This window comes from Notamacropus eugenii, chromosome 1 (assembly GCF_028372415.1).
Source record: "Notamacropus eugenii isolate mMacEug1 chromosome 1, mMacEug1.pri_v2, whole genome shotgun sequence".
NCBI lineage: Eukaryota > Metazoa > Chordata > Mammalia > Diprotodontia > Macropodidae > Notamacropus > Notamacropus eugenii.
In genome coordinates, this window is record NC_092872.1 from 482679979 (window position 1) to 482705145 (window position 25167).

Genomic DNA, 25167 nt, shown 5'->3' on the forward strand with positions numbered 1-25167 from the left:
AGAGGATCTTTGAGGTTTTACACTGAGCTGGACAAAGAGAAGCTAAACACTTTTACAAATGTACAACTGGAGGGTGAGAAGTGCCTAGGCATGTTTTAATACACTAATCATGAACAGGCCAGATAACGGTAAATACAGGTTGGATGAATGGTATCATATGTATAATGGTTACAATATTGTTTTATCTTCCCAATAGGTGGGGAAGGCTGGAGGGAAGGAGAGAATTTGGAACTCAAAAATTCTTTACATGAATATTAAAAAAATTTAGAATAAAAATTATAAACTTTTTTTTTTTAAAGAGCTTCTGTGTCAGGGGCTATGACCATGGATTCATTCATTCTCTAACTACTTCTATTTAGGTCTCTCCTTCTCCCTCTGCAGGAGGGGATCTGGTCTAATATACATCGTGGTTTCAAACTAAAATAGAAATAGGAGCCACTAATCCATACATAAGGATTCCTGTGGGTCATATACTGACTTAGTTTTAAGATGTAATATTATCTATGTTTATTGTATTTTTATTTATTTTGCTAAATATTTCCTAATTACATTTTAATCTGGTTCAGGCTGCACTGGGGAGTGTTGTGGGCCACATGCAACCTGAAAGCTATGAGTATATATATATATATATATATATATATATATATATATATATATATATATATATATATATATATATATATATATATATATATATATATATATATATATATTTGGATGCATGGCAAACCTCTCCAGTATCTTTGCCAAGAAAACCCCAAATGGGATCACAAAGAGTTGGACATGACTGAAAAACAACTGAAAGAGTGGAAAAAGCCCTGGGCTTGGTGTCAGGAAACATAAATTCAAATCGTGGCTCCAACATTTACTAGCTCACTGACCTTTTCTAAGCCTCAGTTTCCTCATGTGTAAAATGAAAATAAAAATAAATAATAATATATTCTATCTAACTCACAAAGCTGCTGAGAAATCATTTTAAACCCTAATGTATGTTATTGTTAAGTGTCTCAGTTTCTTATCTATAAAATGGATGTAGAAAAATGTAAGGGTCAGAAAATACCTAAGAGTCCCAATCCCTCATTTTACAGATGTGTAAACTGAGGCCCAGGGGGCAACGAGGCAGGCGCAGTGAATAGAGTGCTGGGTCTGGAGTTAGGAAGACTCATCTTTGTGAGTTCAAATTTGGCCTCAGATACTTACTAGCTGTGTGACCCTGGGCAAGTCACTTAACCCTGTTTGCCTCAGTTTCTTCATCGCAAAATGAACTGGAGAAGTCAATGGCAAAGCACTCTAGTATCTTTGGCAACTGAGGTCATGAAGAGTCAGACACAACTAAAATAACTAAACAATAAAACTGAGACCCAGAGAAATGTAGTCTTTTCCTCATGCACAGCACTGTGTATCAGTCAATGTTCCAAAGTCAGTGGGTTCTATATCCTATGCCAGACTGTATCCTTTGAGTTCAAATCTCTGTTTTGACACTGTGTGACATGGGACAAGTCATTTCATAAGTATTTTGTGGGGGAAAAGCCCATTTTGTAAACCTTAAGACACTCTAGAAATGTGCCTTTGTACATAGTAGGTGCTTAATAAATGTTGGAATATAATTTGAATTCCCCACAAAAGCAGAGGAAGCTGTATACCAGTCTGCTTTCTGTGCAAGGATGTCAAAGCCAGCAGATAAAGTCTAGCTCCCCTGGGGAGCCTGAAAGAGTTTCAGGTGCTTTCTCTCCACCCTCCCCCAAAGCTGTGAACTCTGAAGTACCTCTTCCATCTGCCTTCCTTCATCCCTCTTTCCCTCCCCCTTTCCTTCCATTTCCATAAAGCTGACATAGCCAAGGGCTCCAGAGGTTAACACTCCCAATCAAATCACCCAGAAGGCTAGGAAGACAAGTCATCTCATAGTTTGCAGAAGGAAGGAACCCAGGGAGCCAGGACTGTATGAGAGCCATCACCATAACAAAAGAAGCATCCCTTTCACCACTTGGCTTTGTGTCTGCTGATACAGCTGGGGGCAGGATCTGGCAATACGGAAAAGTCATAGACAGATTTATGGGCTGTTTCTCTGGGAATCTCAACACCTGACTTGACCAGAACCTAGCAAGACAGAGATTTAAAGACACAAAATAGGAAACAAGTTTTTAGAGCTAGAAATGGTCTTGAAGATCATATATTCTACCCCACTTCCCATTTTTGCAGATGGGGAAACTGAGGTCAAGGTGAAAGAAGTTACACTCTCTTGGTCACAATTTAGTTCCATTTAACATTCATTAGTGCCTACTGTACTCAAGTACTGTATTATATGCTGGAGTTACAAAGATAGAAAAGGTCCCTGCCCTCAAGATGTTTACATTCTATTTGGAAGATACATCTATACAAATAAGCAAATACAACATAATTCCAATGAGCACTAACAATTGGGGAAGGGAAGTTAGTGGTCTGCAGTGGCTCCTTGGAAAATGAAAGCTAGAATTTGGGTCTTCTGACTCCAAAATCTTTCTATTATTATGTCATTGGGCTTCTCTTTGATTAATCTGAATTAAAATTATTTAATGAGTATGTATGAAAGGTAGCACAATATATTGAAAAGACTGATGGATCTGTAGTTAAGAAGACCTGGGTTCAAATTCCACCTTAGATTCTTAGTAGCTATGTGACCCTTGGCAAATCCCATAACCTCTTTGAGTACCTGTTTTCCCATCAGTAAAATGGGTTATGATAAAGACTGAATGAGATGGAAACCTTAAACATCAGTTATTACTGTGTGGTCAGCATTGTGCTTGGTGCTACGGGGGATGAAAAGAAGCATAAGACCATGTGCCTGGTACTAGGAAGCTTAGGGGATTTTATCAAGGAGGAGACATAGTAAAGGATAATAAAGAATTAAGCATCCACAATAAGGTTACAGGAGGAATTTTCCTGACTGTAAGCTCCAGACTCACACACCAGAAACCAATGTGTGCTTGGTCTTGTTACCAATCTAGACCCCTCTTCCAAACCCTTTTGGATTACTTCATGGAAAAGAGGCCAGGGCTGCTTCTGGCAATTTATTCAAATCTGATTGTGCCAGGCAGAGAAGGAATGAGTCACCCTCCCCCTACCCACCACTTCTGCCATACTGAACAAGTTAACTGGTCTCCAAAGTGCCAACCGTTTGCTGAGGAATCTTACCCTGCCCTTTCCTCCACCCTTACTGTGATGCCTAACATTCTCTAGGCAGGTGCTGTGTGCAGGTGCTGTCCATGGTACTCCCTCATTCTGAGGAAAGCGGGGCTTTCCCTGACCTAAACCAGAGAGGTACTTCTCCAAAACTCCTCTCCCCCTCTCCCCTGCCCTGGGAACACAAAGCTGGGAGAGCCCCATGTGTTCAGAGACAAAGGACAACCTGGGTTTCAGAGCCAGATCCTAAATGCTGCATCAGCAAAGCCTCCCTGTCATCCTCCCTGCCTTTTGGTCTTCTCCCCTCAGCACAAATTTATTTGGAGTGGTACCTTTCCCAGAGCCACCCTTACCCTGGCACTCTGACCCTTTGACTTTAAGGTGCTCCTGTCAAGGGCCCAATCTGATCTAGGGAGATCAGGTTGGAGTCCCCCCTCTGACTTACCACCTTTATGCTTTTTTAATCTGAGAGTCCCACCTCCTCAATCCTGATACCTGGCCCTTTGATAAAGAAAGAGGCAAATAAGGGGGTTCTGCAGAAATAGGTAGGAGTGGGATGATGGGAATTAAGCAGGCAGGAGGGGGTTAGTGCTGGGGACTAGAGATGAAAGAGGCTACTCAGCTTATAGGAGAATTAGTCTTCAGGGACCACCTTAAAGATAAAGTGCCATTCACTTTTATAGGCTGCCTTTTACGTGCGTTGCAAAGAAATCTGTCCAAGATAATAAGAGGGGCTTTTGCTAGAGAGCTACCTTTCCTGAGTTTGCTTTGGGCTTATAGTATATTAATTGAGGCCTTTGCCAATCCTTGCTGAGCTGAGCACACAGGCTGGGGGCGTTCTAAGCAGAGCAGCCCTTTGCAAATCTGGGCTCCCTGAGTCGGCGAGGGGGTGGGCTTATGGAAAAGCAGCAATTTCAATCAAAGTGTTAAAAGGCAGTGTGGTATAGGGGAAAGAACACCAGGGTGGGAAACGTGAAATCTGAGTCTTAATCCTGGATTTGCCTCCTATTTGATCTGTGTTACTTTATCTCTTCGTTATACTTAGTTATCCCATCTGTAAAATGAGGCATTTGGACCAGATGTCCTTGGAGATTCCTTTCAACTTTGACATTCTATAATTTTATAAAGGGATATATGATGGGGAGCTTTCACACACGTGTGGCATGTGTGAAGGAGAGATGTTTTTAGGGTAAGGAATATTTCTCTGGTGCTCTGAATCAATAGTCTGCATCAATAGTATCCCATGTTATAAGACCAGCCTCTCTATAAGTGCCTAGGAAGAGGGGATAATGCCTGAGTTCCAAGATTTGTGTTTGGAGCTGAGTCAATGAGTCCAGAGCTGTTGGTTAAGGAGAACTGTAACTGTGCTGGCCCATTTGGGGGCAGTGCCCCCCATTAGGCAACAGCCTAATGTCTAGAAGGCCTCTTCTGCCAAAAATTGCTTCCAATGCAGTGAGGAAGACTGTGGGCAGCATCCTGTAAATTCAGTAGCATCCACTGTTATTCAAGCAGTTCCAGAGTAGCAGAGACTTCTGGCAACCAATCCTGGGACCTTCTTGGATCCAAAGAGGGGAAGGAGAAACAGAGAAGAATGGGGAGAATTCTCCAGAATCCCTATGTCTTCTTCTCACTGGCTGACTGAGTTGTCAATCAGCATCATACAGTACCCAATCAAATCTGTCATTGGTTAGACTGATGATGACCGACAGTTCAGTCAGCTGGTGACCCTGGTAGAAAGAATGGTGTTTTCTCCTGATATTTGAATGTGCCCCATAAACATTTCTGAAGTCCCATTAGTACAAAATTCTTGCATTTTATCCTGCGACTAAGGTGGTTAGAGGAGGGGGGAATAGAATGAGGCATGGCTACCTGGGGTGTGGGGGAAATCACAGAACAGAGGCACCTAAACCTCATAGGTGCTTAAATCTGTTCAGAAAGATACTTCATGCAGGCTGCCAGAATTGTCCACAAGGGGTATGAGCAGAGAAGAGAGGGGGGGGGGGGTTTTACTCAGGGTCAGAAAGTCTGGATTGGTGAAGGTTGTGCTTAACCCTCATCCCTTTAAAAATGACTCTCCATTGACCAGCTTGAAAGCGTGCGCTAACAGTGGGACTTTGCAATTCAAGGCAGGACTGCAGCTAAGCCACAAGCCCCTTAGAAGTTTGGACTGTACTTCATCTTCCTCTGGAAGCCTCCCCAGCCCTAGCCCAGTGCTTGACCTACAAGAGGTATGAAGTTACTATTTGTTGATTATTACTAAAGATATAACAGGTTCCAGATCCTGGGATGAGAAAAGCAAAGCCTGCACTAGTTTGGTGTCAAGGGGAAACAAGAGCATGAAGTCTTTTTAGAGATTCACTGAGGATAGGTCCTGAGTCCTTGCTGAATGTACCTACCTCACTGGGTGACTTGGGTCTAGTGGGAAACTTACCCGGGACCCCAGAAGTGAAGGGAAGCTACCAGGTCCTGATGGAGATATTGAGGCCCTGAGATGCTCAGGTGACATGCTCTCTACAAACTCCCCTCTAAATAACAAAACCTAGGCATGTTTCTATCCTTTGTTCCTTTTTCAGTCAAATCTGGGAGCTGAGCCGATCTATTCCCAAGGCTAGCATAAGACCTAGGCCAGCAGCCTTCTTTCTTCCCTGATACTCCTTTCTCATCGCCCCTGGAAAGGATCTGAGTCTTGTCCTGATTGACAGATTACATCCCTTGAATGAAAGGATCACGAGGAGAAAACCTGTCCTTGTTCAGGGATGGGGCTCACCTGACAACTCACCAAAGGGAGAAGGGAAAGAGGAAAGAAGAACAGGGATTTTGAGCCCACACTTTGCCTCTGCCTTCCCCAAAAATGCTGGAGCCAGAAGAGAAAACAACTGTTCCTTTTGATGGAAAATTTGTCTAGTTTTGGGGAAAACCAAAGGGCAGGGCAGATATAGAACCTGTGGGAAGGGCTCCAGGGTTGATATGGAATATCTCTTGGACTCCAATGAGAGGATAGGGAAAGGAAGAGGGAGAGAGATTGCTTAGAGATTCCCCTGTGTAACACACCTTTCCTCCTGGGAAATTGCCCTTCTTGGGGCTGCAAGCCACTCCAAGCTCATCAATTCTTCTTAATGTCAAGCAAATGACTCCTGGCTGCATCATTGTGTGACACCATAACAGAAGAAAGTATGAGGGACCTCCACCTTCTCAGAGAATTTTTATCCCCTCCACTGTGATGGGCCAGTCACACAAAGGATGAAACTATGGATTGTTCCTTAAGCAAGAAGAATTGACCCTTGACCCAATATTAAAAACCAAAAAAGTGATTCCTACTATCACAGTATCCCCTTCTCTTCCAAGTCCACTCTTGTCATCATCACCATCATCACCAACATTACCATCATCATCATAACCACCATCATCATTATCATCTTAGCTATTCTAAACAACACTTTAAGATTTACAAAGCACTTTACAGACATAATCTCATTTGATGCTCAATACAAATGTGGGAGGTAGGTGTAATCATCATCCCCAGTGAATAAACTGAGGCTCAGAAAAGATTAAGTGACTTACCCAGAAACACACAGCTAGTAAGTGTCTGAGGCAGGATTTTAACCCAGTGCTTCTTGATTCCAGGTCCAGCGTTCTATCCACTACACCACACTGCCTCTGTTAATGAAGAGAGTCATTTGGAATACCATATTTGGGCTTGGAAAGAAAACTGGGCAACTAGCGTGGTTTCCTGACTGAAGTATGTTAAACTTCCTGGGTGATAGACCTGACTCTAACAAGCTGTGTGACCTTGTGCAAGTATTTTCCCCTTCTCTGGACCTCAATTTCCCTATCAGGAAAATGAGGGGCCTAGATTTAGTAACATCTAATTTCACTTCCAGCTCTACAATTCTATGTTTGAAGCTTATTATATAGCTGAATGGATTACTAAATGAATATTCTAAAGTCCTTTCCAACTCTAACATTCTAAAGTTCAAGTACTATCAGCAACAAACACAGTGCTACCTCAATAAATGCATGGTGAATTAAGTTAAAACTCTACTAACAACAGAACAAAGAGAAACAGATTTATATTGGAGCATAAAAGATTTAGTTATGACCTCAGAAATGACTCATGAATGACAAATGGAGAGCAGTAATATGATGCCAAAGGAAGTTCTGAATTCTCTAGGCCTGGGGGTTCAAACACATGGCCTACAGGTTGCATGTGGTCCACAGCACTTCCATCTGTGGCCAGTACCAGATAAAGGGTAATTGGGAAATATTTAACAAAAGAAATAAAAATACAATGAGACTTAAACAATTATTACATTTTATAACTAAGTCAATATGCAGCCTGCAGAGATCCTTCTATATGGGTTAGTGGCCCCAATTTCTCTTTGAGTTTGACATCTAGGGCAGTTAGGTGGTTCAGTGAATAGAGCACTGGGCTTGGAATCAAGAAGATTCATTCTCATGGGTTCAAATCCAGCCTCAGATACTTACTAGCTGTGTCCCTGAGCAAGTTGCTTAATCCTGTTTGCCTCAGTTTCCTCATCTGTAAAATAAGCTGGAGAAGGAAGAAATGGCAAACCATTCCAGTATATTTGCCAAGAAAACTCCAAATGGGGTCATAAAGAATCGAACATGACTGAAATGAATAAACACCAAACCACTGCTCTAGGAGGTGGAGAGGGGGTTAGGGAATTCTCCCACAAAGGATAGATAAATGACAATCTTGCCCTGAAATAGGGGGCAGGGGAGAGAGCCAGTTGGAGGACTAGGCTTACAAGGGCTACTCCTCTCTAGAGCCCTCACCCATCCTTTCCTCATCCTTGTGAAATAGGTGGAAAACAGAAATCCTTTCATTTTTCAGATGGAGAAGCTGAGACGTGGAGAGGTTAAACAACTGTCCCCAAATCACAAGGTAAATGAGCAACAGAGCAGAGAACAGAGCCCAAGTCCCCTGCCATCCACAGGAGCACTCCAGCCATTAGAGCCCAAGATGCTTATTGGCAGCGGAGGGAGACTGGTGAGTACCTTGAAAACCACATGACTTGAATCTATTGTGCCTTCCTTAGAAATTGCATAACTTAGCTGGCTGACCCAGACCACAGAGGATTTTTTTTTAAAGCTCCATCTTTACTTTTCCTTGTGTTTCTACAAAAACTGATTTGTCATAGGCAAGATAGAAATGAAAGTGCTTTATAAATCTTAAAGTGCTACATAAGTTGTGAGCTATTGTTATTATTTATAAAGTAACATTGGTTGGAGGCATCAGGGTAGAGCAGAAAGCACTGGATTAGCAGTCAGAAGGAAGGAAGAAAGTGATCATTTATTAAGTACCTACTATGTGCCAGGCACTGGGCTAAGCAATTTACAAATATTATCTCATTTGGTCCTCACAGTGACCATAAGAGGTACATGCTAATATTGTTCCCATTTTACAGTTGAGGAAAATGAGGTATGTCAAGATTGTGACTTGCCCAGGGTCACACAGCTAGGAAATGTCTAAGACTGAATTTGAACTCAGGTCTTCCTGACTTCCAGGCTCAGCACTCTACTGTATTATCTAGCTGTCTCTGCTAGACCTAGATTGTCATCTTGGCTTTGCCACTAACAAGTTAAGCAGTCTTAAGCAAACCACTTCATTCCTTTGGACCTTGACTTCTCCATTTGCAAAATGTTCAGACAGATAGACACAGAGACAAAGACAATGATGAACAGAGAGAAAAAAGGAGAGAAAGGAGACTGAAAGAGATAGAGAGAGAGACAGTGATAAACAGAGAGGAAAGGAGAAGGAGAGAGAGAAAGAGAGAGAGAGGGAAAGTGTTTGTCAAGTATTTAACCATATGCCTATGGTGATGATATCTAAGGTCACTTGCACCTTTTACACTCTCTGATTTATGTTCTAACATATTCTAGGACCCTTCTAGCTCTGCCATTTTGTGGCAGAGAAATGCAAATAAGAAGTTAATGAACTCAATGCCCAGTGGTGTTAAAGCTGGAACATCTGAGAGTTTTGCAATAGCCCAGGAATAAATGAGAGAGAGAGAGAGAGAGACAGAGAGACAGACAGACAGAGAGAGAGAGAGAGAGAGAGAGAGAGAGAAAGAGCTCTTGCCTGCAAAACCATTATCACCAGTCTTGGCTAAATCAGGGTTCCTAGAATTCTAGAATCTAAGGATCCTATCATTAAAAGTGAGCCCAGAGGCCATCAAATCTAACTCATATTTAGGCAGGAATCCTCACTGCAATATCCTCATTAAATGATCATCTAGTCTCTATTTGAAGACTTTTAGAGATGGGGAAGTGGCCCATTTTCATTTTTAAACAGTTCTAATTATTAGGAAGGTTTTCCCTACATTTAATATAAATTTGTAATTTCCACTCATTGCCCCTGCCTCCTGGGCAGGTTTCCTGACACTCCAGCACACAACTCCCAGCACTATCCTGAGGGTGAGGACCAGGAAGAGACCTGGAGCCTTCCAATCATCTGCCTTCTTCTGCAGGGTTCCTAGACTCCTTCACCAGCTGTTTGCATATTCCTACCCCCTTGTCTTCTTCCACTTTTAAATTTATTTATTTATTTAAATTAATTAATTTATTTTTAGCTTTCAACATTCACTTCCATAAGATTTTGAGTTGCAAATTTTCTCCCTATCTCTCCCTTCCCCCTACCCCAAGATGGCATGCATTCTTTCACCTTCTCTCATCCTCCTCCCTTCTATTTTCTTTTAGGGCAAGATAGATTTCTGTACCCCATTGCCTGCATATTTTATTTCCCAGTTGCATGTAAGAACAATTTTTAACATTCATTTTTAAAACTTTGAGTTCCAGACTCTCCCTTACTCCTTCCCCACCCACCCCCACTGAGAAGGCAAGCAAATCGATAAAGGTTATACATGTGTAGTCATGCAAAACACTTCCATAACAGTCATGTTGTAAAAGACTAACTATATTTTCCTTCATCCTATCCTGCCCCCCAGGTATTCTACTCTCTCCTTTGACCCTGTCTCTCCTCAGAAATGTTCCATCTTCCTATTTCTAACCTCTATTTCTCAGTCTATCATTCCCATTCCCCTCAACCTTATCCCTCCAAGGTCTCACTCCATATGTACCCACCCCTTCCAAGGTACCCTCTGAAGCTCTTGCTCTATAATTAACAAGCTTCCTTCCTCTTCTCATATTCTATCATTTTCTGGTTCTCCTCTGGCTGACACTATATCCCTGGCAATCCTTTCCAGTACTGAATGAATATGCTTTCTTACTAGCCTCTTCTCTCTCTAACTCACTGGTTCCAATGAGGAAATTGCAATACTCGTTGTTCCTCCACTTCTAGACTCCTCCTGTACCACCATCACTCAGCACCCAGTCCAGATTCCCTTGGTCATTATCTACTGATCTTTTCTCAATGCATTCAGTGCTTGGCTCACAATCTCATTTTCTATTCCAACATCTGCCTTCCTACTAATGAACTTTAATATACCTGTTGATGGCCCCTCAAATACCCTAATTTCACATTTTTCAGCCTACTTAACTCCTCTTCCACTTCAAGAATTCCAAAATTCCTTTATCTGATCATAATCTTTGATCATTTCACCTCCCTCAGTGCTTTACTAATCCTAATTCTAGTCTTAATCCCCATTGTGACTTGAAATCCTTCTACCCTTAAGGACTTTTGCAGACCATCACTGACTCTCTCCATTTTTTCCTTCCCAATCTCAACTCTCTGGTGAACTAGTTCAATTCTACTTTATCCTCTCCTCCCAAAGCCCCTGGTCCCTATTGCTATTCAAACTCCAATCCTAGATTACTGCCACTACCTCCCACCTCTTGCTCAATATCACTGGGATAGGGAGAAAAAGATGGGCTAGGAATAAGCAAAGAACTGGTGAAGGAGTTCAGGTTAACAAATTGTTGGATTCCTTCTGAAGAAGGAAGATGATTGGATGGTTCAAGGTCTCCTCCCAAGCCTCATCCTCAAGGTTAGCACTGGGAGTTGCTGTGCTCCTACTCACATGCTGACTGGGCCCACTACACATTTCTGTTACTTAATTTAAACTGGGTCCTCCCTGCAGTGTGATAATCCTTCTATTCCTCCCTAATTAATTATCTATTTCACTTACTACAGTGGCTCTTCTAAACCTTATCTTGGTTTCTTTCCTACTCTCCTCTCATTCTCTCAGCTGAGGACCTACTTACCTCTGCTAATACTTCACTGAAAAGAAATTAAGGACTTTTACTTTGAGCTCCTTCTTCTCTCTTCTCTTTATATGACATCCCTCTAATAGTGCTCCCATTATCTCCTCCTTTGAGGTGACCCTTCTCCTTGCCAAAGCCAAGCCTTCTCCATGTATCATTAATCCTATCCCTTTCCATTTTCTCTAGGAGATCACCTTCGCTATCAATCCCTCTTTTTCTAATTTTCCGACTCTATCTACTGCTTCTCTTTTATCCTACAAAGAGGTCCAAGTACCTGCCATTCTAAAATAAAAATACCCTTCCTAGAATCTACTATCCCTGCTAGCTACTATCCTATATCTCCCTTCCCCTTCTTATCTAAACTCTTTGGGGAAAAAAAATCTATATCCAGTATCTCCACTTCCTCTCCTACCGCTCTCTTCTTAATCCTCTGCAATCAGCTTCCAGCCTCATCATTCAACTGAACCTACCTTTTCCAAAGATACCAGTGGTCTTTTAATTGCCAAATCTAATCTCCTTCTCTACCTCTCCCCCCATTCTCTCCCACTCTTCTCTTCCTTACCCCCTCCCCACATCTCTCCTTTTCTCCATCCTGATTCTTCTTTATCTCTAGGCAGTATTTGACACTTTTGACTACCTTCTCCTACTGGAAATTTTCTCCTCTCCAGGTTTTCGTAACACTGTGATCTGCTGGTTTCTCCTTATCTGCCTTACTACTCCTTTTCAGTCTCCTTTTGCTGGATCTTCATTGATACCATATTCACCAACTATGGATGTGACCTTGGTTCTGTCCTAAGTTATCTTCTCTTTTCTTTCTATATTCTCATTTGGTGATCTCAACTCCCATTATCCTCTCAAGGCAAATTTAGACCTATTTATTAAACTCTAGTCTTTCTCCTGCGTTTTAAGACTGGCTTCACAAACTGCTAAATCTAGCATGTCTAAAACAGAACTCATTGTCTTTTATCCCTCCCCAAACCTATCCCTTATTACTGTTGAGGGCCCCACTAACCTCCCAGGCACCCAGGTTCACAACCATGGAGTCATCTGCAATTCCCCACTCTCATTCATCCCCCTCCAAGTTTTATCACTTGTTAAATCATGTTATTTCTATCTTCACAGTATCTCTTATATGTGCCCCCCTTCTTTTCACTCATATAGTCCCCAGTTCAACTCAGCCTCATTCTCTATGAACTGGGCTAATTGCAGTAGTTTCCAATTTTTTCTCCCTGTCTCAAGTCTCTCCCTACTTCAATCCATCCTCTACTTTGATGCCAACATATTTTTTTCTAAAGCATGAGTCAAACCACGTAATCTTCATACCCAACAAACTCCTGTGGCTCCCAATTATCCCTGAGAGCAAATATAGCCTCCTTTGGCATTTAAATCCCTTCATGACCAGACCCATTGCCGTCTTTCCAGTCTTCCCATACATCACTTCCCTCAGGAGGCCTTTTCTGGTCCCCTCAGCTGCAAGTGTCTTCCCCATGAGGCCACCTTGTATCTGGTTTTGCATGTATTTCTTTGTTATTTGTTTTTTGGAGGGGGGGAGGTAAGGCAATTGGGGTTAAGTGATTTGCCCAAGGTCACATAGCTAGTAAGTGTCAAGTGTCTGAGGGTGGATTTGAACTCAGGTCCTAGCCACCTAGCTGCTCCTGTATGTATTTCTATGCATGTTGTCTTCCCCTTTTGGATGAAAGCTCCTTGAGAGCAGGGATTGGTCTTGTATATCCTCAGTGCTTAACAAAGTGCCTGATAGCCTTCATAAATACTTATTGATTGATTGCTTCCAACTGGGCCTTCTGAGTCTCCTTCTATATGGCAGTCTTTCAAATACCTTAAGACAGTGATCACATCCTTCCTAAATTTTCCCTTCTCCCATTCTTCTTGTTGATCTTCATATGAGATGGACTAAAGAAAAGGAACCCCTTTGGCTCCAGAGGTAGAAGAGAGAAGATGAACCCCAGAGAGAGAAAAGTGACATAAATGAAACAAGGGAGATGAGGGTTGGATGCCAGGAAGAACCCTGCCATCAGGGGAAAAAACAAGGCAGTAAGTAACCTGGGAGGGTTTGGAGAAGTTTGCCCTGACTGATTCAGAGATGAGAAATCCCCATCCTATGTCTGACAAGGAGTTACTTTAGATTTCCCTAAAGTCTTATGACCGTTGGTGGGGGTGTGGACAAATGGTGTAGGTTGGTACAAAAAGTTTCTCTGACATTTTTCATTTCAAATACATGGACTTAGGTTTAGACACATGGGCACAAGCCTTTGCCTTCTGTCTAGGCAGCTAGGTGGTAGAACGGCTGAACCTGGAGTCAGGAAGCTGTTGTTGAATTGTTTCAGTGGTAGCTGACTCTTTGAGACCCATTTGGGGTTTCCTGGCAAAGATATTAGAGTGATTTGCCATTTTCTTACCCAGCTCATTTTACAGATCAGGAAACTGAGGCAAACAGTTAAGTGACTTGCCTAGGGTTACACAGCTAGTGTCTGAGACTGAATTTGAACTCAGGTCTTCATCACCCTAGACCTTGTGTTCTGTCCACTGAGCTACCTTGCTGAGTCAGGATGACCTGAGTTCAAATCCAGCCTCAGACACTTACTAGCCATAGGACTCTGGGCAAGTCATTTAACTTCAATTTGCTTCAATTTCCTCAACTGTAAAATGGGGACAATAATAGGACCTCCTTTCTGGGTTATTGTGAGTTTGAAATGAGATAATATCTGTAAAGAGCTCAGCCCAGTGCCTAGCACCTAATAGGTGCTTAATCTATGCTTCCTTCCTTCCTTCCTTCACCTGGAATTTCAGAGTTAGCTAGTGAGATGCCAAGGGAGGGCAGTAAGCAGACAGATGTAAAAACACAGCCTAGAGGGGGAAAATGACTTGGGTGAGGTCAAGCAGCTAGTAAATGACAGTCAAGACTCTGACATGCATCCTGGAGGCTCCTGGCTCAGTCTTCCTTCCCCTACATCTTAGGGCTCCTCTGCACCGTCCGTTGGAGAAGATGAGGAAGCTGGGCATGGTGGCCCAAGCTCAGGCCCCCAGAGAGAGTATGAAGCCTGGCTGTGCTCATTCGCCAGGGGGAAGACAGCTGGGCCTCTGCTTTGGTGAGCAGCTGGAGTCTGTACCCCCAGGGAACAGCTGTAGGAGGCCCCAGCCCCCCGAGGGTCTGCATTTCAAACAGCACAACCACCAAAGTCACCCAACTCAGAAAGGAACACAATAAAAAGAACCCTTGATGTATTTCTTTATGTATTTTATGTCTTTAGAGTCTTCCTAGCCCCTGGAATAGGTCCCCCCAGGGAGGGCATGGATTCTCAGAAGGAGATCCTCATCAGTCTGGGACGGTTTTATTGTGGCTCTGCCCAAAGGTCAGAGGATGGACTTGATTAACTTACTCTGTGCAGCCGCAATGGAGAAGAGCTAGGACCAACCCGTGGAAGTTGCAGGGAGGTAGATTTAGGAGCATTTCCTAACAGTGAAAGCCTTCTAATGGAATATGTGACATGGCTGATAAAGATCTGGACATGGAGCCAGGAAGACCTGAGCTCTGATCCTAACTTCTCTGAGCCTTAGTTTCCTCATCTGTAACATAGCAATAATTGCACCCTCTCCCCTATACTAATAATACGGTATAAGTGGGATAATATATGCAAAGCATAAATCTTAAAGCTCTCTAAATATGGCAGCTGTTATTGGAATTATTCAAGTCAAAGCTAGATAACCATTTGTCAGGATTTCTATGCGGGGAAGGGAGACTCCTTCATGAGTAAAGTAGGTAAACTTGATGACCTCTAAGGTCCCTTCTAGCTCCAGGATTCTATGACCCAAAGACATAACAGAAAAACACAGAGAGAATATAGGAATAGTCAGGGTTCACAGCAAGGACATTGAGCATTAGCCTCTCCTCCACTACTCCTTTGGATAGGGTGGGATGGTGTAGAGAGGATGAGTCTGAGTCAGAAAACCTGGGTTTTAGTCCTAGTTCCAATATTAAGTAAGCTCTATGACCTTATGTGAATCACTTAATTTTTCTGGGTCTCAGTTTCCTCATCTGTAAAATGGAGCCAAAGATCTCTGCCCACTTCCCTCACAGTGCTTTGGTGAGAACAAAATGGAGGAGATGGATGTGGCAGCCCTTTGTACACTGTAACTAAAAAGTCCCAGAAGGAGCCAAAACCAACAGCCTGTAGCAATGAGATGCAACCCCCATCTTCCTGTATGTGTACCATTTCCAAGCAGGAGCTATCTCCCCTCTCTCTGCTTCCCTTCCCTCTCTCCCTCCTCATGGGCATATGTCTGTAAGATTTTTAAAATGTTAAAATGTTGGCTTTTTTTCTCTTCTTTGTCAAACTGGGCACCTGAACAGAAGCCCATCTGAGGTGGCACCTGGCTGAACGTACTTGACAGCACTAGGGGAGAGCAGGACGGACTCCCTAGGATGACTGGTAATGGTCCCTTTCCACAAGGGAGTCTCCTAACCCTCTCACCAGTGGCTCTGGGGGAAGCTTTATTTTGGGGGAAGGGAAGATGACTTTCTATCTGTCCCACCCCTGCTATGAGCCCAATTTAAGGTCAGAGAAATAGATCAATAAATGGATCATAAATTTAGAGTCTGAAGGAACTTTATAAGGTATTGGTTCAAATGACTCATTTCTCAGATGAGGAAACTGAGGCCCAGAGAGACTGAGTGAGTTGCCCAAGATCATACAGGTAATAACAGAGTATATATTTAAACCCAGGTCTTCTGATTCCCAATTCAACACTCCTGTCATTGTGCCATAGTATTTCATCCACAGACAAGGTTCTGACCCTGGAGATGGTGTTTCCAACAGAAGGGCTCTTGAAAGTGGTGGCTGGGGAGTTATTTCTCATTGAGGCTCAGGTAGGTGGGGTTAAGAGGGGAGCCTTAGAAGCTATGCTGGGGCTTCCCAAGTCCTCCAATCTTTCCTCCCGGGAGGCAAGTCAGATCACCAGCCTCAGCAATCTGGCTCCTCCTGGACCAAAGTCAGTTCTCATCTTTCTCTCTCCATTCATTCTTCCATCTCAACCCCAGCCATGCCACCACCACCAGCCTAATGGATTGTATCTACCCGTGTTCACTGTTGACCCTGGTCCCTAGTGAATGTCAGACAAGTCAGTCTAGCCTTTGGGATGGCTTACAGGCTAGGTGGCATATAGGTCATGTCCTGACCTCACCAGCTGTACCACAATGCCAGCTCCCATCCAGCCACAATCAACACAGTGCCCCCACATTTCTGTGTCCCAGCCTTTACCACTATATACACAATAGTGTGGACACTACCCTCTATCCCACCCCTTCTTTCTTCCCAAGACGTCCCCTTAATAAGTAAGTCTAAGGGAGAACCTGAATTATTTCAGTAGATGGGACAAAGGAAGCAAAAATTGCAAATAACCAGACAGAACTCACTGCAGCATGGAGTCAACATGCAAAATCCTATTTAAAAGGTTCTTTAAGCATATACAATGTGCTCCAGTTACTCAGACGCGGCTGTGCAGGGTTTATTTACCTGTTTGCTGCTGCCTCCCCCTCAGCCAGCCCGCTACAGACCCAAGGTGCCACGCTTGGAAAAATAAAGAAACTCAATAATTCAGTGCCAATTTGCCGACAACTACCACTGTCCTCCCAGGTCCCCTCAAGCAGTGACAGAGGGGACTATGAAAGGTGCCCTCCCAGGGGCAAGAAGTCTGGCAGTCTGGGAAGAAAGCTGGGACTGCATCTCAACTCCGCAGCCGAGATGCCCCGGACCTAGCCCCCCTCGCCCGCTCGCGTGCCTGTCAAAAGCCAACCATGCACTCCACGGTTCTCTCTCCAGCTGCTGCCTGGATGGTATGAGGGGAGGGGAAAATAGAGGTTCTGCCAAAGGACTTCTGTTTATCTCCTTAATATCATGCCTCTGGAGAGTGATGGATTCTACCTTCCATATGCCCGCCCTCCTTCACTCTGATCCTTTTTTCATTCTTTTCCTTTACCTGGGATTTCTCCTGCTGTCCGTCTTCAAGTTGAGGGGCTCCACCCATGGCTTTCCATCTGTCATTTACCATCTTCTAGGAAGACTCAGTGTAAAAAAATGTTTGAAATGGATCTAGAGACACACAGATGCAGAAGAGGAAACCACCTGAATCTTGCAAAGGGATTTGAGATTTCTTCTCCCTGCCCTTCTTCCTGGCTGGCTCTAATGCAACCCTGTGGCATGTCAGCCTCCCTCTGTCACTCCCTCTCCGTCACCCTCTCCCTTGCTCCATCTCTCTCTCTCTCTCTCTCTCTCTCTCTCTCTCTCTCTCTCTCTCTCTCTCTCTCTCTCTCTCTCTCTCTCTCTCCTTTTCTCTCTCTCCCTCTCCCTTTCTCTCTTCCCCCTCCTTCCCTTTCCGCTTTCCCTCCCTCCACCTCCAGCTTTCTATGCTGCCCTAGGTGGTCAAAAACAGAGAAACTCCGGTTAAAAACAAAACAAAACAAAACAAATAAACCCCGAACAAAGACAAGGCCGGCAAACAAACCACCCACCAAAAATCCTAAGAAAGAACACAAAAAAGACAGCTGTGGGGAGCTTGAGCCCCATCTTTTTGGAGAGAGGAGAAAAAAGAAAATCCTAGCCCAAATATTTGCAAAAACTTAAGCCAGAGCTACCAGCTCAAGTCACCTTAAAAGAAATGGGGTCTAAGCTCCAGGAAGGGGAGCTGCAGTGTGAGTCAGTTTCTGATGAGCTGTGGACAGTAGCTCTCTAGTGCTCCCTGTTACTTCTTGGCTTCCCACCTCCCTCCCCAGCAGAGATGGGATATTAATCCCAAAAACCCAGAAATTAGGGGGAGGGGAGGGACAAGAGAGATCTAATACTGCCCCACAGCACCACTCCCCAAAGTAGGGAAATCTCTGAGGGCTTGGTCCAGGTCCGGTCAGGAATGTCTCCAGATGTGGCTCACCTGTGCCCTTGGGTCGAGGGGACTTCTCCCTAAGGATGCCCTGGCTCAGAGACACAACCTTCCACCCCTCCCCTTTTCCCAGGGGATGGCCCTTCGAAGCTAATCTCAGACTACAGCCTCCACTCTCTCTTGGGTCCAGGTGATCCAGGGATTGGGGGTGGGGGACAAGGGGGAACAGGAAGGGGGGGTGGGGAACAAACCCAAGCCAGCCTACTTCTCGGATGGCGACAGCTGCCAGCATGTAGGAGCTGATCCTCTTCTGAGCTCTCCCGGGCTAATTACCCACCTCGCTCCCGGCTGCTGTTCACGAGAAACGCACAGCACACTTCCCTGTGCCTGGGAGGAGAGGGATTTGTAGCGAGGGTTTTTTTTCTCCCCCTCTTAATCGCCCCCTCCCATCATCACTACTTTTAAAAAACATTTTAATCTGCCCAAAGCAGCCTTTAGTGGTAATTTACAAAGTCCTTAATCTGCTCCTCTAATGAGTTGCAACTGTGGGTTCTTTCTGAGGAGAGGCAGGCCACACATATTAAGTAGGAGCCCCAACTTGTTCCCCTCCCCTCTGCTGGGGGAGCCCTAGAGAAAACCGGGGCTCCTCCCTCCCCTTTCCTCTTTGTGCCTCTCACCCCGTTTATCTTCCTTTCCTATTAGAGTACCATAGCCCTCTCTTCTTCTTTCTCTCCCCATTTTCATGTTCTGCTGTAATGTGCTTTGGGAAAATATTTCCCCTGACCCCTGGCCCTCTCTGGCCTGCCTGCCTTCGTTTCTTAATGTTTACCAGAATCCCCCATTAAAACCTACTTCTTCTCTCTTTGTCCCCCTGGGCTCTCTCCCAGCGTGCCAGGAACAGCAACTCTGGGTCAGGGGGTGGGCTGTACAGGGGCCTGGTGGAAGGAGGCTGGTGGGATGTGTGTAAGGAAATCCTGGGGAAAAACGAGAAAACCTTTCTGCTCAGTTTAGCTCTCCTAAGCAGGAAGCTGTCAATCACTTCAAGATGCTAAGTTCAGAACTCTGCCAGCTGTTTCCCCTTGAGCCATGCCATCCCCTTGCTCCTTCTGGACCCTGCTTTGTTGCTGCAGGGGCCTGCCCAGGGGTGCCCCCATCCCCACCCCAAGTTCTTTCAGTGACCGGTGGGCATCATCATTTTTTAAAACACCTCATTTTCCCTTGCCACCCTGTTCACCTCAGAGATACAGGGACAAGGGTGGGAAAGGTTGGGGGGGGGGTGAGATGTGAGGGAGTAGCATGAACTACAGAGAATTAACCTTGTGCAGGCAGGGGAGAATGAAGAAAACAGGATGCTTGGGATGCAGGGTTAGGCTAGAGAAGAAGAGGAAGACCACCAACTGGCTCCTTTCCAGCAGGGTTGGCTATCTGGTCCGTTCCCATAGAATAGCAGAGAACTGGCCTTATTCAAAGTCAGAAAGATCTGAGTTCAAGTCTTCCCTCTGACCTGTAAGACTGCAAGGTACAGAGAAAGTGCTGACCTGCAGTGGGAGAGGGATTTCCTCCTCCAGGCAGCCCTTAAAGCAGTGGACTCATAAGTCCAGTTCCTCTCCCTATTCTCTCCCTTCCTTCACTTATACCTCAGTTTTTCTACCTGTACAATAGGGAAAGGCATCACAGGAAAACATAAGACCATGCACTCCACCAATCCCAGACAGTTTTTAGCTCTGTATCGTTACTTCTAGTCTCGTGGATACTATTTCTCTTGTTTCTTATTTTAGGCAGTGTGCATTTTTCAACAAGGTGTGTCCAGTTTCCTATGTGCCTTAGAGCTAGAAAAGAGTGAGTCCAGACTCTTCATTTTACAGATACAGAAAAAACTGAAGCTCAGAAGAGGAAATTGTCTATTTGCGGTCAGAGAGACAGTAAATAGTGGGACTGAGGCTCAAACCTGGGTCTTCAGATTCCAAAGCCAACTCCCACTCTAGTACACCCCTACTGCCTTCTGCTAGTTCAGAACCTCCTGGAGGATGAGACATTTATTTCCTTTGTAGATCTTCCCCTCTTCACCCATCCCATGGTGATCCATACCACATTGCATTTACAGAGAATATTCTGTGCAAAGAGTACACACACTGGCTTTGGAGCCAGCGGAGTTGGTTTTCAGTCCTGACTCTGCCACAGAGGAGGTGTGTGACCTTAGTAAAGTCACTTAATTTTCCTGAGCCTCTGTTTCCTCACCTGTAAAGTGGAAACAATAATACCCGGCATTATATCCCATTGTGAAAATGCTTCGTAAGCCTTTGTAAGGTGCTATGTAAATGTTAGTTATGATTACTTTTTTAGCTGACATGGGATACCTCAGGAAAAGTTATGTCTGAATTTGGGATGTTGGGTGGGGGAGGGAAATAGGTTTGGCATACGAAACCATAACAAGAAAGATACATCAGAACACGGTTCCAAGACAGTCCAGCCCTCCAGTAAATGATTCATGAATGATTCAGCAGTGATAATAGATGGACTTTAAAGACTAGGAAGTGTGAACAGCTCTGTTATCTGTGCCAACAGGGAGGGTCATAGATAATGCTAAAACCCCAAATAATCCAAACTGGTGGATAATCCTAATTTGGAATACATTGAAGAGGTTCCCTTTCTGCTTCCACCCCACCCTCATCCCCACCCCCACCAATGCTGACACAGCTTTCTAATTAATTCTGTGTTAGGTGGGTTGACAATGCCAGCAGCCAGAACTTGCACTGGGGACCTTGAGACAAATTGGTCTGGGTCACAGCTAAGCAGCAGAGAGGAGACATGTGCCACTTTTGGGATGAATAACATGGCCCAGTTGAGACAGCACTTGATTTGGTAATCTCAGACTTGGTAATCTCTCATTTCCTAACAACCTTAGACAAATTCATGGGTTTGCAGTTGTTAGAAATGGAAGGAATCATTTGTTGTTCATTTATGTCTGACTCTTCATGACCCCATTTGGGATTTTCTTGGCACAGATGCTGGATCGGTCTGTCATTTCCCTCTCCAGCTCATTTTGCAGGTGAGGAAACTGAGGCAAACAGGGTTTAATGACTTGCCCAGAGTCATACAGCAAGTAAGTGTCTGAGGCCGGATTCGAATTCTGGAAGATGAATCTTCCTGACTCCAGGTCCATGCTATCGGCTGCCACCTTGGTGTCCTGGAAGAGATCAAAGAGATCATCTAGTCCAATCCCTCATTTGACATCTGAGGAAACAGGCTCAGACAGGTTGTGACTTGTACAAAGTCACATAAGCAGAACAAGAATTTGAATTCAGAGACCTTTCTACCACACTGCTGCTACAAATTTCCTGACCTCAGTTTCCTCACCTATAAAATGAGGGGTTAGACTGCATGCATCAGGAATTCTTAACATTCTTTGTGCATTGGATCCCTTTTGCAATCTGGTGAAACTTACATGCCCCTTCTTGGAATGATGTTTTTTAATGCATAAAATAAAATATATAGAATTACAAGGGAAACCAATTATATTGAAATATACTCTGTAGACAGGAAGACTGCAATCATGTGGAATCTTGCAGTGGGTCTAATAACTTCAGTAATTTCAAAGTACTGATGAGCGTAAACGATATTTCAAGATATCTGCAACAACTCTAATAGGAGATGAAAAAATCTGTGATTTCTATTGGTAACAAAGTGCTGCTAATGTTACCATAGTTTGTTGCCTAGCTTCATAATGGAAGGAAATGGTAAATTTCATTTAGATGTTAGTGGGAGAGAGAGAGAAAGAGAATGAGCATTTATTAAGCACCTACTCCATGCCAGGCATTATGCTAAGTAAGCAGTTTACAAATACTATATCGTTTGATCCCAGCATGTGCTATTCTTTTCCCTGTTTTACATGAGGAAATTGAGGCAGACAAAGGTTAAATGCCCAGGGTCACACAGTCAGTAAATATCTAAGGCTGAATTTGAACTCAGATCTTCTTGCCTTCAGGCCTAGGGTGCCAGCCAAGTTCATAGACTCCATTGGAATCTATCCATAGATCCTCAAGGGTCATAACTCCCAGGTTCAGAGTGCTTGGATTAGATTATCTCTAAGGTCCTTCCAGTTCTAACATTCTACATTCTGTGTTTATCAGTGCACTGGGTGAGCTTTTTAAAAGCATAACTTTTGTTGTCTATTCAGTTCATTGAGCTCAGTGGGAGGGAGAGAAGGAGGTGGGGGGCGGGGAGGTGGTGCAGTGGAGCCAGAACATTAGTATGAGTGAAAGAGGTTCCCTTACAACGAGGAAACCTTGTCCTCATCAGGAAAAGATGCCGTTGGATCCTGGGTAGGTTATAAGATCATAGCAGCTAGAGGGGGCTTGGAGGCACTGACACATCAGTCCTCACTCTTTTCCTCTTTCTCTTTGCTCAGTGGACTAGTTGTGCCAGCTAAACTACCAACCTTGTCCTTCACTCATACTCTTCCTCCTACCTGGAGCTCCTTCCCCCCTTCCCCCCAACATTCCACCTGCATCAGCTGACTTCAGTTCAAGGCTCAAGACTCACCTTCTCCAGGAAGATAACCCTGACTGCATTTTATGTGTAGTTTTTTCCAAGACCTTGTATCCCCTTTGTATTCTCCCCTAAAGCACAGAGAGGCAACTAAAGACATACTGCCTATTTGGAAAGATTGCCTAAGGTACCACGACCCTGGATGTGCTACATACTCTACCAACATGTTCTGTGCAGTAGAGTGGAAAGAGGTTTGAATTTGGATGGAGCTAGAGGACCTGGATTTGAGTCAGTTCTGCCACTTACTACCTGTGTAACCTGTGTGTAACCCACCTGTGGGCAAATCATTTAACTTCTTTGGGCCTCAGTTTCCTCATCTGTAAAAGGAGAAATGGACTAAGTGTCCTGCAAGCTCCCTCTCCCCTCTAGACCTATGACCTGAAGTTCACTATTCAAGACTGCCTGGTCCTCGTTGGACTTAAAACCAGACCTGGGACCGTGATGCTGTTGCTCACACAAGGACAGTCTGTCTCCTATTTCTAAGCCTTTTCATGGGCCATTCCCCATATTGAGAATGTAGGACCTTTGCCTTTCCAAATCTGTCTATCTTTCTGGCATCTATCAAAGCTAAACTTACATGTTGTATGAGACCTTTCCTCTTGCAGCTCCTGCCTTCCTACCACCCTCCCCAAACAACCTTTTATTTACTTTGCATGTCGCTGTTGTCATTGTGTCATTTCCAGTTATGTCCAATTCTTCATAACTCCATATGGGGTTTTCTTGGCAAAGATACTGGAGTGATTTGCCATTTCCTTCTCCAGCTCATTTTGCTGATGAGGAAACTGAGGCAAACAGGGTTAAGTGACTTGCCCAGGGTCACATAGTAAGTGTCTGAGGCCGAATTTGAAGTCAGGAAGATGAGTCTTCGTGACTCCTGGCATGGCACTCTATCCAAAAAAATGTGTCAGCTAGCTACTTATTTGCCTTTTATAGATTTGGTATCCACTTTTAGGTGTGCTTGTGGTTTCCCATGACAGAATTTAAGCTCTTTTGGAGTGGAGATTCTATTATTTTTGTCTTTGGCTCTACTGAGACTAACACACTGCCTAGTATGTAGCAATAATAGGTACCTAATAAATGCTGATTGATTGATAGATATCAGAATGAGTCCTGGACTGGCAGTTACAAAGCTTGGTCAAGTGAAAAGAGGAGAAAGGCAGCATAGCGTAGTAGAAAGAGCCACTCTGGAGTCAACAAGACCAGGGTTCAAGTCTTACCTTTGACCCATACTGACTGTGTGACCCTGGACAAGTCACAGGACTTTTTAGTAGCCCAGGAAATGTCTTAAGATGAAAAACTATAAGATGTGTGCCAAGGCTGTGTTGGTAGAGGAACTTTTGCACTGGGATTTCCCTCTACTTCTAAGATTACTGAGAGGGAGAGAGAGACAGAGAGAGAGACAGGTAGCAAAGTGGGAAAAAGAAGAAGAACAAGGAGGAGGGGGAGCAGGGAAGGAAGGGGAAGAAGGAAGGAAGGAAGGATGGAGGGAGGGAAGGAAAGAACTGGATTTGGAGTCAAATTCCAGTTTTGCCATTTATTACCTATATAACCTTGGGCAAGTTATTGTATCATTCTATGTCCCAGTTTCCCAATCTATAAATTGAGGAATTTAACTAGATGACCCCTCAGATCCCCTCCAGCCCTATGTTTATAATTCATTGGGTTTGAATCCATAAGGTACTTGCCCTCTCTGAGCCTCAATTTCCTTATCTGTAAAATGGGCTCAAAATATCTTCACCTCAGAAGATCAAATGAGAAAACACCTGTGAAAATTCACTTCAACTATACAGAGCTAGATAAATGCCTGTGATTCTTACCAGGTATCTTTTTGCCCAGCTTTCTGTGGCCTTTGTCCAGTTCAGAGACTTAAAGTACCCAGTTTATCAGTAAGGGACCCCCCCACCTGTGACTCTCCCTAGGGTTTCTGAGGGTAGTCAGCTCTGAGTGTAAAGCTGTTTCAACTTAACTCCGACAGTCAAATTTATCATTAAAAATAAATTTATTGTGGCTTCACGTGGCATGGAAGGCTGCCTCACGGTGATTCAATGCGCTTGTCATACCTCAGTGTTAGGCACGGTGAGCTGAACAGCTGGAGAGTGTCCAAGTCCGGCAGCTCATTTTCTGCAGCTGGAGCCAGAAATGTACAGTGGGCTGACATTTAATTTAGAATCCAACATACCTTGACATAAACTCGTAATACAATAGTGAGGGGTGGGAAGGGGGGCTGCCAAAGGGGAGTGGGGAGAGTCCAAATAACAGGATGGATTTTTATTTTTTTACTATTTTTTAAAATTTGGCTTTGTCAACAGTGATGAGAGACGACAAAGGAGAGCCTGAAATCACAAGCTGAGTCCAGACGAGGAATTAGCCCAGAACAAATGAATT

The 25167-nt window shown here is 44.0% G+C and overlaps 1 protein-coding gene and 1 long non-coding RNA gene across 3 annotated transcripts in view; one reads left to right on the top strand and one right to left on the bottom strand.

The window, feature by feature from the left end:
* FIBCD1 (fibrinogen C domain containing 1) overlaps positions 1-17525 on the bottom strand; it is a 67328-nt gene extending 49803 nt beyond the window's left edge. The window contains exons 1-2 of one of the 2 annotated variants that reach the window (XM_072632740.1): positions 17338-17525; positions 6721-6816 (exon numbers count right to left, since the gene is read on the bottom strand). In XM_072632740.1, coding sequence (XP_072488841.1) covers positions 6721-6816; positions 17338-17409 — 168 coding nt within the window. In that variant the 5' untranslated portion in view covers positions 17410-17525. The remainder of the gene's footprint in view (positions 1-6720; positions 6817-17337) is intronic. The other variant, XM_072632738.1, reaches the window with a different exon arrangement.
* LOC140526902 (uncharacterized) lies at positions 7337-14566 on the top strand. The gene is made up of 3 exons (XR_011974582.1): positions 7337-7409; positions 8015-8170; positions 14320-14566. It is a non-coding gene; the product is annotated as an uncharacterized lncRNA (long non-coding RNA).
* Positions 17526-25167: the final 7642 nt, after the last annotated feature.